This window comes from Struthio camelus, chromosome 1, assembly GCF_040807025.1.
Source record: "Struthio camelus isolate bStrCam1 chromosome 1, bStrCam1.hap1, whole genome shotgun sequence".
Taxonomy (NCBI): domain Eukaryota; kingdom Metazoa; phylum Chordata; class Aves; order Struthioniformes; family Struthionidae; genus Struthio; species Struthio camelus.
Genome location: NC_090942.1, coordinates 57,726,300 through 57,740,402, shown reverse-complemented (window position 1 = coordinate 57,740,402; position 14,103 = coordinate 57,726,300). Strand labels below are relative to the sequence as shown.

Below are 14,103 nucleotides of genomic sequence, written 5' to 3'. Positions count from 1 at the left end.
AGGCAGTATGGCACCATGGCTGTGCTATTGGGCTTTGTATGACAAATCAGAAAACTATCAGCTATTCACGACCTGCTCATGATCCCCAGTAAGTGGCTGGAGCTGTGACTTTGCATTTCTGAGTTACTGATGTACTGGCTAGAAGCTTTCTTAACTGGTGACTAGTGGCAGGGCTGGGCAGTCAGGAAAGAGGACCTTGCAGCTGCTCCAAGGCCTGGTGTTAGTCATCCCTTGGAACTAACACTTGCCATCATTCCTTCTCCTTTATATTCCCTGGTATCACAGTAATATCCTCCCACCCCCACCAGCGCATGTGCGGCCCCTTTCCCTTCCCACACCAGCCACGTGCACAAGCCATGTTCATTGACTCATCCAATTATTTTGTGATGGAACTTCCAGCAGGGGAACCAGAAGGGAAGGAAATTCTCCTCAGGTTCCCCTTCCACTAGCCTGGACAGTGTCCTCTTCTTGTCACACCCTTTCTTCTCACATATAGAGATGCTTAAGCGTCTCCTCCCTACACATCATTTGCATGCAAGTACTGTTCCTGCCTCTCCCACTCACACCTTTTTCTCCTTAGACTCCAAAACATGCTCTCCTGAGCTAAAACAGTCAGATGTCCCATGGCACATACACCATTCTCCCTCTCCCCTTTGCCTGCACACGCCCCACACGCTCCGCTTTCCCCCTCTCTCCACAGTGTGAGCAAGCCAGAGAATAGAGGCAGAGCGTAATGTGCAACGTGACGTGGCTAATTACTTGACACTGGACATAAAAGGGGGATTAACTTGTGCCTCAAAGGGCTGTCAGTGAATCCTCATCTTTTCTTCCCCTCCTCTCTCCCCTTCCACTGCCATTTGAAGTAATGAACTAGTTATAAATATCTAATTAGCTAATTTTTTGCTGGCCTACATGGAACATCTTCTGTAATGGAATTCCCTGGGCCCCCAGAGGAGGGACCTCTGTGGAGGCGAATAGAGACAGACCATACGAGGTATGCGCAGGGGTAAAGGCAGTACAGTGATGCTCAGGAGGATTTCTAGACTTTCACTATCCCTGGAGAACAGAGAAGAAGTCATTAGTTCAGTGAAGAAACGAGTCTGTCCTTACCCCTGCTTGTGGCTCTCTAAGCTGAAGAACCAGTGGAGAAATAAAACCACAGAAAGATCATTAATCATTAGGTGATTAAAAAGAAAAAAAAAAAGATTTTAGAAATGTTTGCACTGGCAAGAGGTGCTGTGCTGACAGCATTTTGGGCTGCGTACACTACCTGTGTGCTCCAACCCTGTCAGGGAGGGATGACTAACCAAGAGAAGAAAGTGTGCACTCCATGACTCTCCCCTGATGAGACTGTCACTGAGAAGACCAATTTATGCCAATTGTTTGTGTGTGCTGGAGAGGTTCATCCCACCAGGCAGGCTGGCCTTGGACCACTGATTCAATTTTCATAAGCTGCAGTGTGCAGTAGTTGGACTGGGATGCCTTTCAGTCTGAGCTATCTGAGGTTGGGGACATTGAATTATAACATACCTTTAGGACAGAGTTTTTACTCCGTTGCCCTTCTGAAGAGAGGGGAGAATGTGGAATATCAGTCAGATTGCTGATGGTGCCAAAAGTCTCTTTCTCTTTTCTTCTTGGTGTTGCAGTTGAAGGTGTCGAGTTAAGAGATCACAGTGTCACAGCAGCTCAGCTGGCTGCCTGCCAGTAGAAGTTAGAACAAGAGAGGGTAGCAATCATAAATCCATCCTGATTTGGGCAATAATTAATTTCTAACACATCTCTGCTTTTATTTTCATCTGGCTTTTTTTTCTGTCTCCTTAATTTTCCTTTCCTTTTCCTTCCTTTTCTTATTTTTCCTTTCTCCCTCCCTCTCTCTTTTCATCCCATACTTCCTCTTTCTGGTTCTCTTCCCCTCCTGCAGGCATGCGCATCCTTGTGAATTTGCTCCTGGACACCTTGCCCATGCTGGGGAACGTCCTACTTCTCTGTTTTTTTGTCTTCTTCATCTTCGGCATCATCGGGGTGCAGCTATGGGCTGGGCTGCTCCGCAACCGCTGCTTCATGGAGGAGAACTTCACAATGTGAGTGGCTGAAAGATGATGGCCCCTTCCTTTCTTCCAGGGTGGGCTTGCTTTTCCCTTCCCTGTTCTCTTGTCTTCTGCTGCCTGACTGTCTACGTATTGTTTACTCCAGATAGCTGTAGGATGATATGGCCATGAGCATTAGTCACATCTTGCAGTGATCAGAAAGGGAAGGAAGGCAAAAGCAGTTGTTTGTAGTATGTCTTTACAGTCCACATATCCCTGGGCTAATTTGGAACTGGCCAAGGCACAAGTTAGAATAGCTGCCTCTGCTAGCCATGCCCAGGGACTCAAGATGCTGGTGGTCCTGCTCCCCTGAGTAGTTAAAATTTAGAAACACTAGCCATGCTCTTTCTCCTGGATGTGTTCCCCCTTCAAAAAACAACTGAGGGAGTCTTACAGAAAACCATAGTGCTGCGTGGTTGCTTCCAGGGACTTCTTTGTTTGGCACCTCCAAGGTGGAGGTGAAGTTGCTTTTTTCATCTACTAGTGCATTACCTCCAGAGGCTTTGGAGGGCATGGGGAAACTACTGGAAAACCTCCTGCAGTTGAGCTGCAGGAAAGCAAAGCACAGGTACTTGAATGGGAAGAAAAGATGCAAAGAAGAATGGGCACAATTCTGGCAACGGGAGCCTTAAGCCACACAAGGTTCTCTGTACTCTCTAATACTCTGCTTGATGGCAGGTGTCTGAAGTTTGTTTTTTTCTGGCCAAATCAGAGGAAGACTGGAGAGCACTGCTCTCCTCTTTCCCTGGCATAGTGGGCTGGTAAAGCGCCTGCCTGCCACAAACTCTCTGATTACCCTCCCTGGGTACAGAGCATCAATACCAGAGCACAGCTCCTCCTGTTGACTTTCTAGCTTCAACTGATCTCAGGCCTTAAAGCATCTTCCAAAAACCTTATACTAATCCCAGGCCTTAGATCAGTTTAAACTACTTAAAAAATCTAAAGCTGCAGATCAGTTTAAACTGATTAAACAATTCTGAAGCTTTAGATCATCTCAAATTGGGAAAAAATAAGTGGGAAAACACAATCTGCAGAACAGCAGTGGGGCTGGAGAGCAGGAGCTGCTTAAAGCAGCCATTTACTGTGTTTATATATTCCTTGGGGAGAAATGACTGTTTAGGATGATTGTCCTTTATGTAAATCAAGAATGGTACTACTTTAATGAGCATAATTGCATCCATACAGAATGAGAAGTAACTGAGAAGTGAATTGGGGCCACAGCCTGCAAAGAGACAGATACTAGATAAGTCTTTGTCTGACCATTAGCAGAGAAACCTAGTCTACAGGCACCAAATTCACCAGTAATGTGGATATGTAATGACAGATCTGTGTGGTTTTGTCCCGCTTAGATTAGAATCAGAGGCTTTTTCTCTTTTCTTTTACATAAACACTTGCCCCCTTCCCATGACATTTAGTAAAAAATCTGCATTCATGCAACATGAAAGCTGTGTATTGTAGCACTGCAAGGATTGCAAGTGCACAAGATAAAGTTTAATGGAAAATTTTAGATCTCCACCTTTCACTTTCCTCATCATTAGCTCATCTCCAGCTAGGCAAGCATAGATGATTTTAATTATTCATGCATTTGGAAGGTGCTTGCATTATTTGGAAAAAAGCATGTGAACTTGTCGTGAAACATTGCACCAGTAACACGAACTGTCAAGGAGGAGTCAGAGTTAAGGTTAAGTCAACTTTAGATTTCGATTTCCTGATTTTAAGGCTTAGCTGTGCAACCTTAATTATGTATGAACTGGATTTTTTTGCTAGAAATACAGAAGGTTCACTGCCAAATGTTATAAAACATGTCCATCAATGGTTACATACATGAGCACATCGCAGTAAAGCCCGATGAACTTCCTTAATATCATTGCATCTGATTTAACTTTGATGCTAATGGGGAGAGTGATCAGAATGCAAATGTCTGCATTCCAACTGCTCTCTGTCTCCAGGCAAGAAGATTGTATGATTTAGGTTTAGGGCTGGTTGATCTGATGCTGGGCAAAGCTCTGAGGAATGGGGGATTCACGCCTGCAAATTCCCTACTTTCCCAGGAGCCCTGCCTTCCCTTCTCTTAAAGGCAATAAGCCTAGAAATCCTTCGTCCAGTGCAGTTCCTACATCAGAATTGCAGGTCCACAGATGTCACTTAAGGGAAACATATGTTACAGTAACTTTATGACAGTGTTTTTTGTCCTTGTAGACAAGGTGACGTTATTCTACCCCCATATTACCAACCTGAGGAAGATGATGAGATGCCCTTTATCTGCTCACTGTCAGGAGACAATGGAATTATGGGATGTCATGAGATCCCGCCCCTGAAGGAGCGGGGTCATGAATGTTGTTTGGACAAGGATGATTATTTTTACTATAACTCAGTCCGACAAGAGTTCAACATCAGTGGCATGTGTGTCAACTGGAACCAGTACTACAACGTGTGCCGTACAGGCAATGCCAACCCACACAAAGGTGCCATCAATTTTGACAATATTGGGTATGCCTGGATTGTGATATTTCAGGTAAGATCTAATTTGCTTCCTACTGGGACTCAGACTTTTTTTTTTTTTTCATCTGAATCTGTCTTTGCTCCCACAATGGTTTCTGCAGGGTAGTATACAGCTGAAGAGAGAAGGGGGCCCCTTTAACCTCTTTTCTGGCTGGTAAGATAGAGCACACCCCACAAATGGTGTTCCTGCAGCTGGGAAGGGACATATAGCTGTTTTAGGTCCTTCCTAAAATGAGCTACGCCCTTCAGGCTGAGCTGTGTTCTCTTTCCCTTTCCATCTAGATCACTATAGCAAAGGAGCCTACATTTCTTTAAATTCTCGAGCACACTTTGCAGGTGGGAGCTAAAATCTGTGCCTTTTTCTTTTCCGCTGGCTGTACGCCATGTCCAGTCCAAGGGGCACAGAAACCCTCTGCAAGTTTTTTCCTGCTGCGATCCAGGGAAATGAACTATTTTAATGAAATATTCCTGCTGTGGACTAGCATGATCTCACAGGCTTTGACAGCATGCCAGTGTCACCAAGCAGAACCATGCTGATTTCCTGGAATGGAAATTTGGCCTCCTTGAAATCGTTTTTTGTTTCTCACCTTTCTTGGGTTGCAGCAGCCTTGTCAGTATCAGCCTGTATACACCATGGAACAAACTCTGGAAGCCCACTTTCCTCTTGTTTCTCTTGTTGTTGCTTGTCTTTGCAGGTGATCACACTGGAAGGGTGGGTGGAGATCATGTACTACGTGATGGATGCCCATTCGTTCTACAATTTTATCTACTTTATCTTGCTGATAATTGTAAGTATAAGACTGAGAGAGTCTCAGCATTGCAAGCTAAGAGCCTTTAAAAGGGCAAACGTTAGGTCAGCATGGACACTGGGTAGCAAATTACTGTCCCTTGATTTGTTCTAGGGAGCTCAAGAGTCCAGTTCACATGATTTTTACCAAGAATCAGTGGCAGGATCACACAGCTGTGGGTCAGATTCTTCCCTTCCACTCACAAAAAACATTGAGGACTGATTCCTAGAGATGTACATATCCAGTGTAGGATCATGTTCTTGTCCACAGATCTCATCTCAAAGTAAATTCCCAAAACCAGTAGGTCCAAAAGCACAGGAAACCATTTCTGCATCTTCTCTCCTACCTGGGCTCTTTAGATATTTGAAGCTCCTGAGTTGTTCCTGTTTTATGGTTTTGGCAGCACCTGAATTTGTTGGTCACATTCTAGGTCTCCCATGTTGAATTACTTCCTCACCATGAACAAAAAAGATCTGATGCTTGCAAAGTTCCTGCAGTCCAACATGAAGTAGAGTGGCTGTGTGAGATACTTGTGGCTGATGGGGATGGAAGGAAAGAAACGTATCAGTGATAAGAACTTAATAAGCAGTTTATAGACCATGTGGATTTATGCATGTGAAGGTGGTTGTTTTGTTGTAAGAATGTTTGTATGAGCAGATCCCTGTCAGGCTGGACTCACCTTTTGGGTCTCCATCTGCAGAGGTTGGAGTTAATATCTATGCTGTGCTCATCACAGGATTTTTTAGTTATTTTCCATACAAAGCATAAGAGGAAACAAGAACAAAAGCAAGGAGGGCAAATAAAAAAAGAAAAGGAAGGAACATGTTTAAACAATCATAGTTTGTCTAGCTGTGAAAGTCTTCCTTGTAGTAGACAGCTGAAAGAGTTCACCTTAGCTTGACTTTGGTTTTATTTTTTTCCTTTGAGGCAAGATCAATTTACATCTCTCCTACTCTTTTTTCCTCATGAGGTGACTGCTACATGTCAGGCAGGAGCACAGGTGCCTGGAGGGAGAGGTGAAAAACATGGTGCCTTTGCCTCTTCCATTCCTCGTACCTCCCACATGTAAATGCATTTTCTTGGAGGGAATGTCCTGTATTTAACAAAAAAGGATTTTGTTTTTATGAAGACTCTTGCACTTTTCTCACATGGAGACCAAAGCCAAGAGTCGAAGGGAAAGTCCTAGGATGAAGTATGAGAAGTACAAAATCTGTACATGGTAGTTTCAGTTTAGTTCCATGTCCCTTAGCCATGGGACAGAATCTTAGTGTATATCTCCAAGGTCTACATGCATTTGGGTGGGCTGCTGAATGGACCTGGCTAAAACTCTACTCTACGCTTACTATTTGCCTTGTGTTGTCGTGCCCTCCTTCAGAGAAATAGGATCTTGAAAAGCAGTCACCTAGTAAGGTTTCCATCACAGACTCAATTACCACAGGATCTAGTTTAATTTCAAATTGATTTGCAATGATTTGAGGGCAAACCAACCTTATCCAGTTTCGGGGAAAAATTGTGCAGGCTGTACACATAGGGAGTGGCACAAAAAAACCTGACAGAATCACAGAATAGTTGAGGTTGGAAGGGACCTCTGGATATCATCTAGTCCAGTCACCCTACTCAGACAGGGTCAGCTGGAGTAGATTACCCAGTACTGTATCCAGTCAGGTTTTGGATATCTCCAAGGATAGAGGCCCACAGACTCTCTGGGCAACATGTTCCGGTGTTCAACCACCCTCACAATGAAAAGGTGTTTTCTTACGTTCAGATGGAATTTCCTGTGTTTCAGTTTGTGCCCGTTGCCTCTTCTGGCACTGGACACTACTGAGAAGAGTCCAGTTCTGTTGCCTTTACACCTTCCCATCAGATATTTATGCACCTCAAGATCTCTCCTGAGACTTCTCTTCTCTAGGCTAAACAATCCCAGTTATCTCAGTCTCTCTCCAGTCCCTTAATCATCTTCATGGCCCTTTGCTGGACTCACTCCAGTATTTCCATGTCTGTCTTGTACTGGGGAGGCCAGAACTGGACCCAGCACTCCAGATGTGGCTTCACCAGCACTGAGCGCAGGAGAAGAATCATGTTCCTCAGTCTGCTGGCAGCACTCTGCCTAATGCAGCCCAGGATGTCGTTGACCATCTTTGCCATGGGGGCACATTGCTGGCTCATGTTCAGCTTCTAGTCCACCAGGACCCTCAGGACCTTCTCTGCAAAGCTGCTTTCCTTTTGGTCGGCCCCCAGCCTGTATTGGTGCATTGGGTTATTCCTCCCCAGGTGCAGGACTCTGCACTTCCCTGTATTAAACCTCATGAGGTTCCTCTCTGCCCATTTATTCAGCCTGTCAAGGTCCTTCTGAATGGCAGTGCAACCATCTGGTGCATCAGCCACTCCTCTCAGTTTTGTATCATCTGCACAATGCTGAGGGTGCACTCTGTACCATCGTCCAGATCGTTAATGAAGGAGTTAAACAATACTGGGCCCAGTGTCAACCCCGGGGTACACCACTAGTGACTGGTCTCCAGCTGGACTTTGTGCAGTTGATCATAACCCTCTGAACCCAACAGTTCAGCCAGTTTTCAATTCACCTTACTGTCTGTTTATCTAGTCTGTACATCACCAGCTTGTCTGTGAGGATGGTATGGGAAACAGTGTCAAAAGACTTGCTAAAGTTGAGATAAACAACATCTACTGCTTCATCAACATCAGTGCTTCAGAATTCCCCTCTGGTCTCAGGGGCTTAGGGTTCCTGAAGGCCAGTCTTATCAGTGAAGACTGAGGTGAAGAAGGCATTCAGTTTCTCTGCCTTTTCCAGTCCTCTGTCAGCAGGGTCCTGCCTCATTTAGCAACAGGCTTTTCCCTTGCCTAGTTTTTGCTGCATATGTGCTTGTAAAAGCCATTGGTCATCATCTTAGGGAAAAAAAAAAACAAGGTCTGCTAGTCCATTCAGGTCTGAGCATTTATGAAAATGCTGATTCTTCATGGTATCCTCCATCTCTCTCTACCTTCTGGCTTGTTGATTCTTTCACCATCACAAGAGAAAGACATGGAGAGAAAAGCAGAAAGCTGTCCTTCTCCCTGTGGGCTGAAGCATGATCCATGGAGAGGTAGGACAGCAGCAGTGAAATATAGCTTTGAGGAATAATGCTCTTACTTTGAGGCTGGAGGGTCCCAAGGAGACACAATCTAGAGGTGAGACTGCATGAGATGGGAGGGCAGCTTCCCTCAGTTCCATCCCAAGAGGCAAACTGAACATCCCGTGCTTTTTGTGAGTTCAGAAAACAATTATTTCCCATATTGTTTCTTCAGATTTCCTACCGGGCAACTGATTTTTAGGGCCTACTTGAATTTTCACTTTGAATAGCGTGGCCGGGATATCCATATTTGTATAATGTGTTACTCAGCACAGAATTTGCTCTTGCCTTCAGACGCAGTTTCTCCCAGAGCCAGGAGGGCTAGTGTCATTGCTTAACTCTTTGAGGCAGGCATACCTGTCTCCTGTGGGCCAGTTCTAAAATCTCCCCCCACCTCGAAACTGCATAAACTCTATATGCATATTTTTGGTTTCAAAGTGGGAGCATCTTTCTACTGCTGGCTCACCTCATGTGGGTTCTCAGTGACTCAAACTTTGTCTCTGAATTTGCAGGCATTTGAAAACCCTCTATTAAACCCTAGCCTGAGATTTTATTGCTAAGTGTCATTGACATTTCTAGACACACCCTCCTCATTTGCAGAAACCATGTAGGTTTATTTCCATCAAACACAGGAGCACATGAACCTCAACTCACTCTGGGTACTGCTCAGAACAGAGGAGGCATAGGCCAGATACGTTAGTGGGATGTTTCCTTTGCCTTTGGTGGAGTAACACCAAGAGAGTATATAGCCTTTCTCTTACCTTTTTTGCATATATGATGCATCTTTCCAGGATGCCATCACAGCACGAATTTGCAATCACTCAATTTTATTTCCCCTCTGAGTCTTCTTATGGCAATGACATTCCCTCTTCAGTTCTTCCTTCCTTCCCTTATTCAAGACCTCATGAAGCACAGTCCTTCTGGCCTTTATCCCTCCCTCCTTCTCTGTGGTTCAAAGGCCTGGCTTTCTCAACAAGCAGGATTGTCCTGACCCTTGGGTCTTTGTTTTCACATGTTCTTCCTAGCTGTGGCTCAAAGTGCTTCTTTTGGGCCAGGATCTCCAGAGCCCTCTCCTTAGAGCTATGCTTTCGTCCGTTACTTCTTCCTCCCTACCTGAGACCACAGAGATATCTTCAAACACCTACTGTAGAGCATTACCTGTTAATGCTCATCTGGCAGTGAGAAAGCTCTACCACCTGAACGTATTCCCAGTGCAGTCTAGGACTCCTTCCACATAGATGTATTCCCTGAGGGGAAGAGCATTGGCTGACGCTGGCCCCTAGAGTGGCCTTGCAGAACAACTGGTAAAAGCATTTTGCATATTCAGCAAACTAAATAGCTTCCCCCTCTGCCAAAGACCGGGGAGGTGACATGAAGGAAGGCCTGCTTTCAGCTCTCAGGGATCATGCTCCATTTGGGTCTTCCTGCTTGAAGTCCAGCTGCTTCCCAGGTCTCTTTGCATCACTGCTCCAGCTAGTTGGTCTCTGGTGTTACTCCTGGAATAGAGAAAGCTTCAGGCTCCTTTGCACTTTAAGGTAGCATTGACATTGCAGTACTCAGCAGCCTCATTGAAGTGCTCTGTGCTTATATGTGTAAGCTTCCTACATGTTGGGAATCCAGGCATGAGTGGTAAAAATAATGGGCAAGTAAGTCAGCGTCTCCAGCACCAGTCAGGTTTTATTAGATAGGGCAGAGAAGGGGATCAAGCCTTAGGGTGAACAAGGCCAGGATCAGCTTAATCAAAGTTTACTTCAGTCTCGGGGCTGAACAGGACTCCTATATTGAGGCTTTGAAACTACAGTCTCCTTCTGGCTCTGTCAGTCAGGAAGATTTTCTGTGTCAGACACTTCCAGTCTCTGTGCTCAGCTAGCTCAGTTCTGAACCATCTGAGATCCTTTCTGTCTTTCTGCTAGTTAGGGGGTCAAGTCAAGCCCAGAAGAGCCTTAGAGTCTGTGGATTTGCCTGTCATCTTAAGGATAAAATAAGCTCAGTCGTCTCATGTTTGCTGAGGTTCAAGGTTTGGGGGGTTAGTTGCCGTATCCAGTCCTGCCACTCCTCCCCTTTTGATGATCTGGTGGGAGACCACGGCAAACGATTGCCTGTGAGCACAGGGCTTAGCAATGTGAAACCTGAATCCCCCTCAGGATTCAACCCCAGGCTCATAGAGTGACCCTGCTCCAGGCATCTCATTGCCCTGTGCTTCAGCAACTCTACTTGTAGCATTAAGCACCCTACCTCACAAGGGTGCTGCAAGTTTTAATCAGTTGTTGTTTGTGAAGTTGTTGGAAGTTATGAAGCATTAGGCAGTGCCGTAATTAGTGTCCAGAAATGTACCTACAGTATGTATCCATGTCCCAACCCTGCCTCACTCAGAGTAGGAGGAGGGAGATACCTGAATGGAAGATCATATATGAGTGTTGTGTGGTGCTGGGGGATGCTGAGGGGGAAGTGGGCAGGAGGACCTATTTGAGAAAGATTTGGATTCCCAATCATACACTCATCAGTGAAAACATGGCAAGAGATCATGAACTACAGAAACCCTGGGAGGAGGCAAAAGGATCTGGATGAGGCATCAATTTTCTTTTTAAGGACACATACTTAAGCTGAAGGGAAAATAGGCTGAAATATGGGCAGGAGGAGAGGGAAGAGAAGGGCTCAGTGATGAAGGGGACAGAATTAGAAAAGCTTTGAAGGGTTATGGGAGGAGGATTAAAACAAATTCCTTTTATTTCAAAATGGTTTATTGTCCTTATGCTGAATCTGATTGGGAAGGGCTTCATTTTTCAAAGGCTTATTCGGATGCTAGTGGGGACATCTCCTCTTTGAAATACTGAAAGCTACTGTATTATATCTTCTGATGGAGCTGCTCGACACCTGTGTGCAGGAGAAAGGGACAGCCAAGAGAGCAAGCTTTTTGGGGGGGCCACAAGGCCTGTGCAGTGGGCTGAAGGCTGCTGGGGTAGGTAAAGACTGGGGTACTCGCTTAAAAAAAAGCTCCACATTTTCCATCTCCAAGAGCTGTAAGCACGTCACCTCCATGGCTTACGTTCTCCCCTTCTTTGGAAGAGCTAGGTTTTTCACAACTCAGGGGAGGATGCATGCGTGAAGGTAAGGGCAGGACTAGGTCCAGTTCTGTACAGAGCTGTTTGCTTGGAAAGGAGAGATGGGGAGGTGAGTCAGTGGTTCTGCGAGGGGTCATACAGTAGGAACATGGTGCAAGTATTTCCCTGTAGTATCGTAGCAACCCTTCTTAGCAGTGGTCTTCCCTAGTCCAACGGACACAGAAATCCAGTGTTGGTGCTTCCTTTCCTCCCGGCGACTACCCCACAGAGCCAGTTTCAAAGCAGTACAGACATCTGGTCCTTGTTCAAAGATCAGACTCTGTGCTTTATTGTCACCATGTCACCACTTATAGCTCTACAGGGAGTAAGCACCAATCATGGCATCATAGCTTTTGAAAATGATTTTGAGCATGGTTACCAGCCCTTGTATGTGTGAAATTGTTATTCTATTGAATCCCAGGTTTTATCCTGAGTATACTAGATAGATCTCCTAGTGGAGATTCATCTATAATTCAATAATGCTTACCAGTGAGATGGCGATTTTTACCCCTGGATCCCTCAGCACCTAGGAATATTATCTCTGTTTCACAGATGAGAAAACTGAGGCAAAGAAAGATTAAAGGAAGTGTCCCAAGGTATAAAATAAGCCTAGTAGGCTTTTCAGCTTCTGTAGGGTGAATGACAAAGACCTGGGGCTTTTTGTTTTGTTTCTAAGAAATTGCAAGATAGGGCTATGTTTGTTTGTATGTTTGAAATGGAAAGCCTGTCTGGGCTGGAGGACAAATGTCATACATAAGAAATTGTGCGATATGTCTAGTGTTAGAAGAATCAGAAGAATAAAAGTCAAACAAGGAAGAGATTTTTTTGACAGACTATTTAGTGCCCGTTTCAAAGTCATTAGTTTTTGTAAATTCCTCTTTGATTTCAAGAGCTCATTCATTTCAGCAAAGTGTCATCACCCTGTACGCTAAATTAAGGTGTAAAAGGTAGAAATAAATAAAATGTTCTGAGAACACTGATGTGTCCTCTAAAAGTCAAAGATGACCAGAAATGACAGTGCATGGTTTTTCCAGTAGTAAAAAAAAAAAAAAAAAAAAAGCAGAGGAAAAAGCAACCAAACTAGTCTTCTGTCTCCCACCTTTTTTATGATAAAAGAGAGGGAAAGAAGTCCAGTTTTCATCAAATCCTTTGTACATCTCTTCTAAGTGACTTGCTAAAGGTCCCAAAGCCAGTCATTGGAGCCAAAAGTAAGGCTAATTTTTCCTGAATTTCAGTTCAGAGCTCTAAACTCCTTCATGAAAATGTCATTGAGTGAGTTCTCAAAACCAGGTCAGCCAACCCTGGCTTTCTCTGAAGTCCCAGCTCTGCTCTAGTTCCATTCTTCTCTCTTCTTCCTGCTTTCTCCTCCTCTCTTATCTTTCATTCCTCCTCCTGCATGTTCTTCCTCCCACTGACATCTCCTGTCCCTCCTTCTCCTTTGCTGCCAGGTGGGTTCCTTCTTCATGATTAACCTGTGCCTGGTGGTCATCGCTACCCAGTTCTCAGAGACCAAGCAGCGGGAGCACCAGCTGATGCAGGAGCAGCGGGCCCGGTACCTGTCCTCCAGCACAGTGGCCAGCTACATGGAACCGGGAGACTGCTATGAGGAGATCTTCCAATACATCTGCCACATCGTGCGCAAGGCCAAACGCCACACCCTTGGGCTGTACAACAGCCTACAGAGCCGGCGCCGGGGCCATGTAGAGCCGAGCGATGCCAAGCTGGGCATGAACCGGAAAGGCCAGAGACACTACAGTAAGCATTGTACATGCAAAGCTGGAAATACTAATAGTGGAAATGTGAGAGCCATCCCTGTGCACTAGCTAGCTAGAAGTCATGTGCCTAGAAAGTACAGAGTTAGAATTAATGTTGACCCATGAGGCCAGGGCCCTGGGCGGTGCCTCAGACCAGTAGGGTGGGGGTGGCCATCAAGAACGCACTGGCAGGGAACATGGGAAACCCAGATCTGAAACCCAGACACGATAGTGGGACAACATTAAACAGTGGCACTGACTGAGGCTTGGAAAGGGCTCCAGGTCTGGAACAGCAGGGGAATGATAGCAGTTTGGGACAAAGAAATGTTAGTGGGATATGATGGAGTGGGATTAGGGAAGGGACTGGGAGACATAGCAGGTCCTCCTGAGCTCCCCTCCCCAAATGAAGTGCTGTGGGACCTCAGGATGGAGGCAAGTGTGTAGAAGTGCAATAGGATGTCTCCTGAACCAAGGAAGAAGAGGGATAATGAAGAAGTCAGTATCGATGTGCAAGTGCAATGGTGACAACTGCTCTTGATGGGAGCACATCTTGTTCTGTAAAATTAGGCAAGAAATACCATTTAAATTGGATTCCTGGCCTGAAAAGTGACTGTAAAAATGTTTTTATAGACTTAGCATTAACTGTATCTTGATGCCTTTCGTAAGAAATGCTCCCATTTAACAAGCAAATAGATAGATTTTCCTTCAGCTGGTCTCACATATTCAATCTTTCATTTTCTTTA

The 14,103-nt window shown here is 45.1% G+C and overlaps 1 protein-coding gene across 4 annotated transcripts in view; it reads left to right on the top strand.

Annotated features, from left to right (window-relative positions):
- CACNA1I (calcium voltage-gated channel subunit alpha1 I) overlaps positions 1-14,103 on the top strand; it is a 176,766-nt gene that overhangs the window by 118,823 nt on the left and 43,840 nt on the right. For all 4 annotated transcript variants that reach the window (XM_009665343.2, XM_068941582.1, XM_068941569.1 and 1 more), the window contains exons 6-9: positions 1,922-2,081; positions 4,287-4,602; positions 5,285-5,377; positions 13,055-13,361. In XM_009665343.2, coding sequence (XP_009663638.2) covers positions 1,922-2,081; positions 4,287-4,602; positions 5,285-5,377; positions 13,055-13,361 — 876 coding nt within the window. The remainder of the gene's footprint in view (positions 1-1,921; positions 2,082-4,286; positions 4,603-5,284; positions 5,378-13,054; positions 13,362-14,103) is intronic.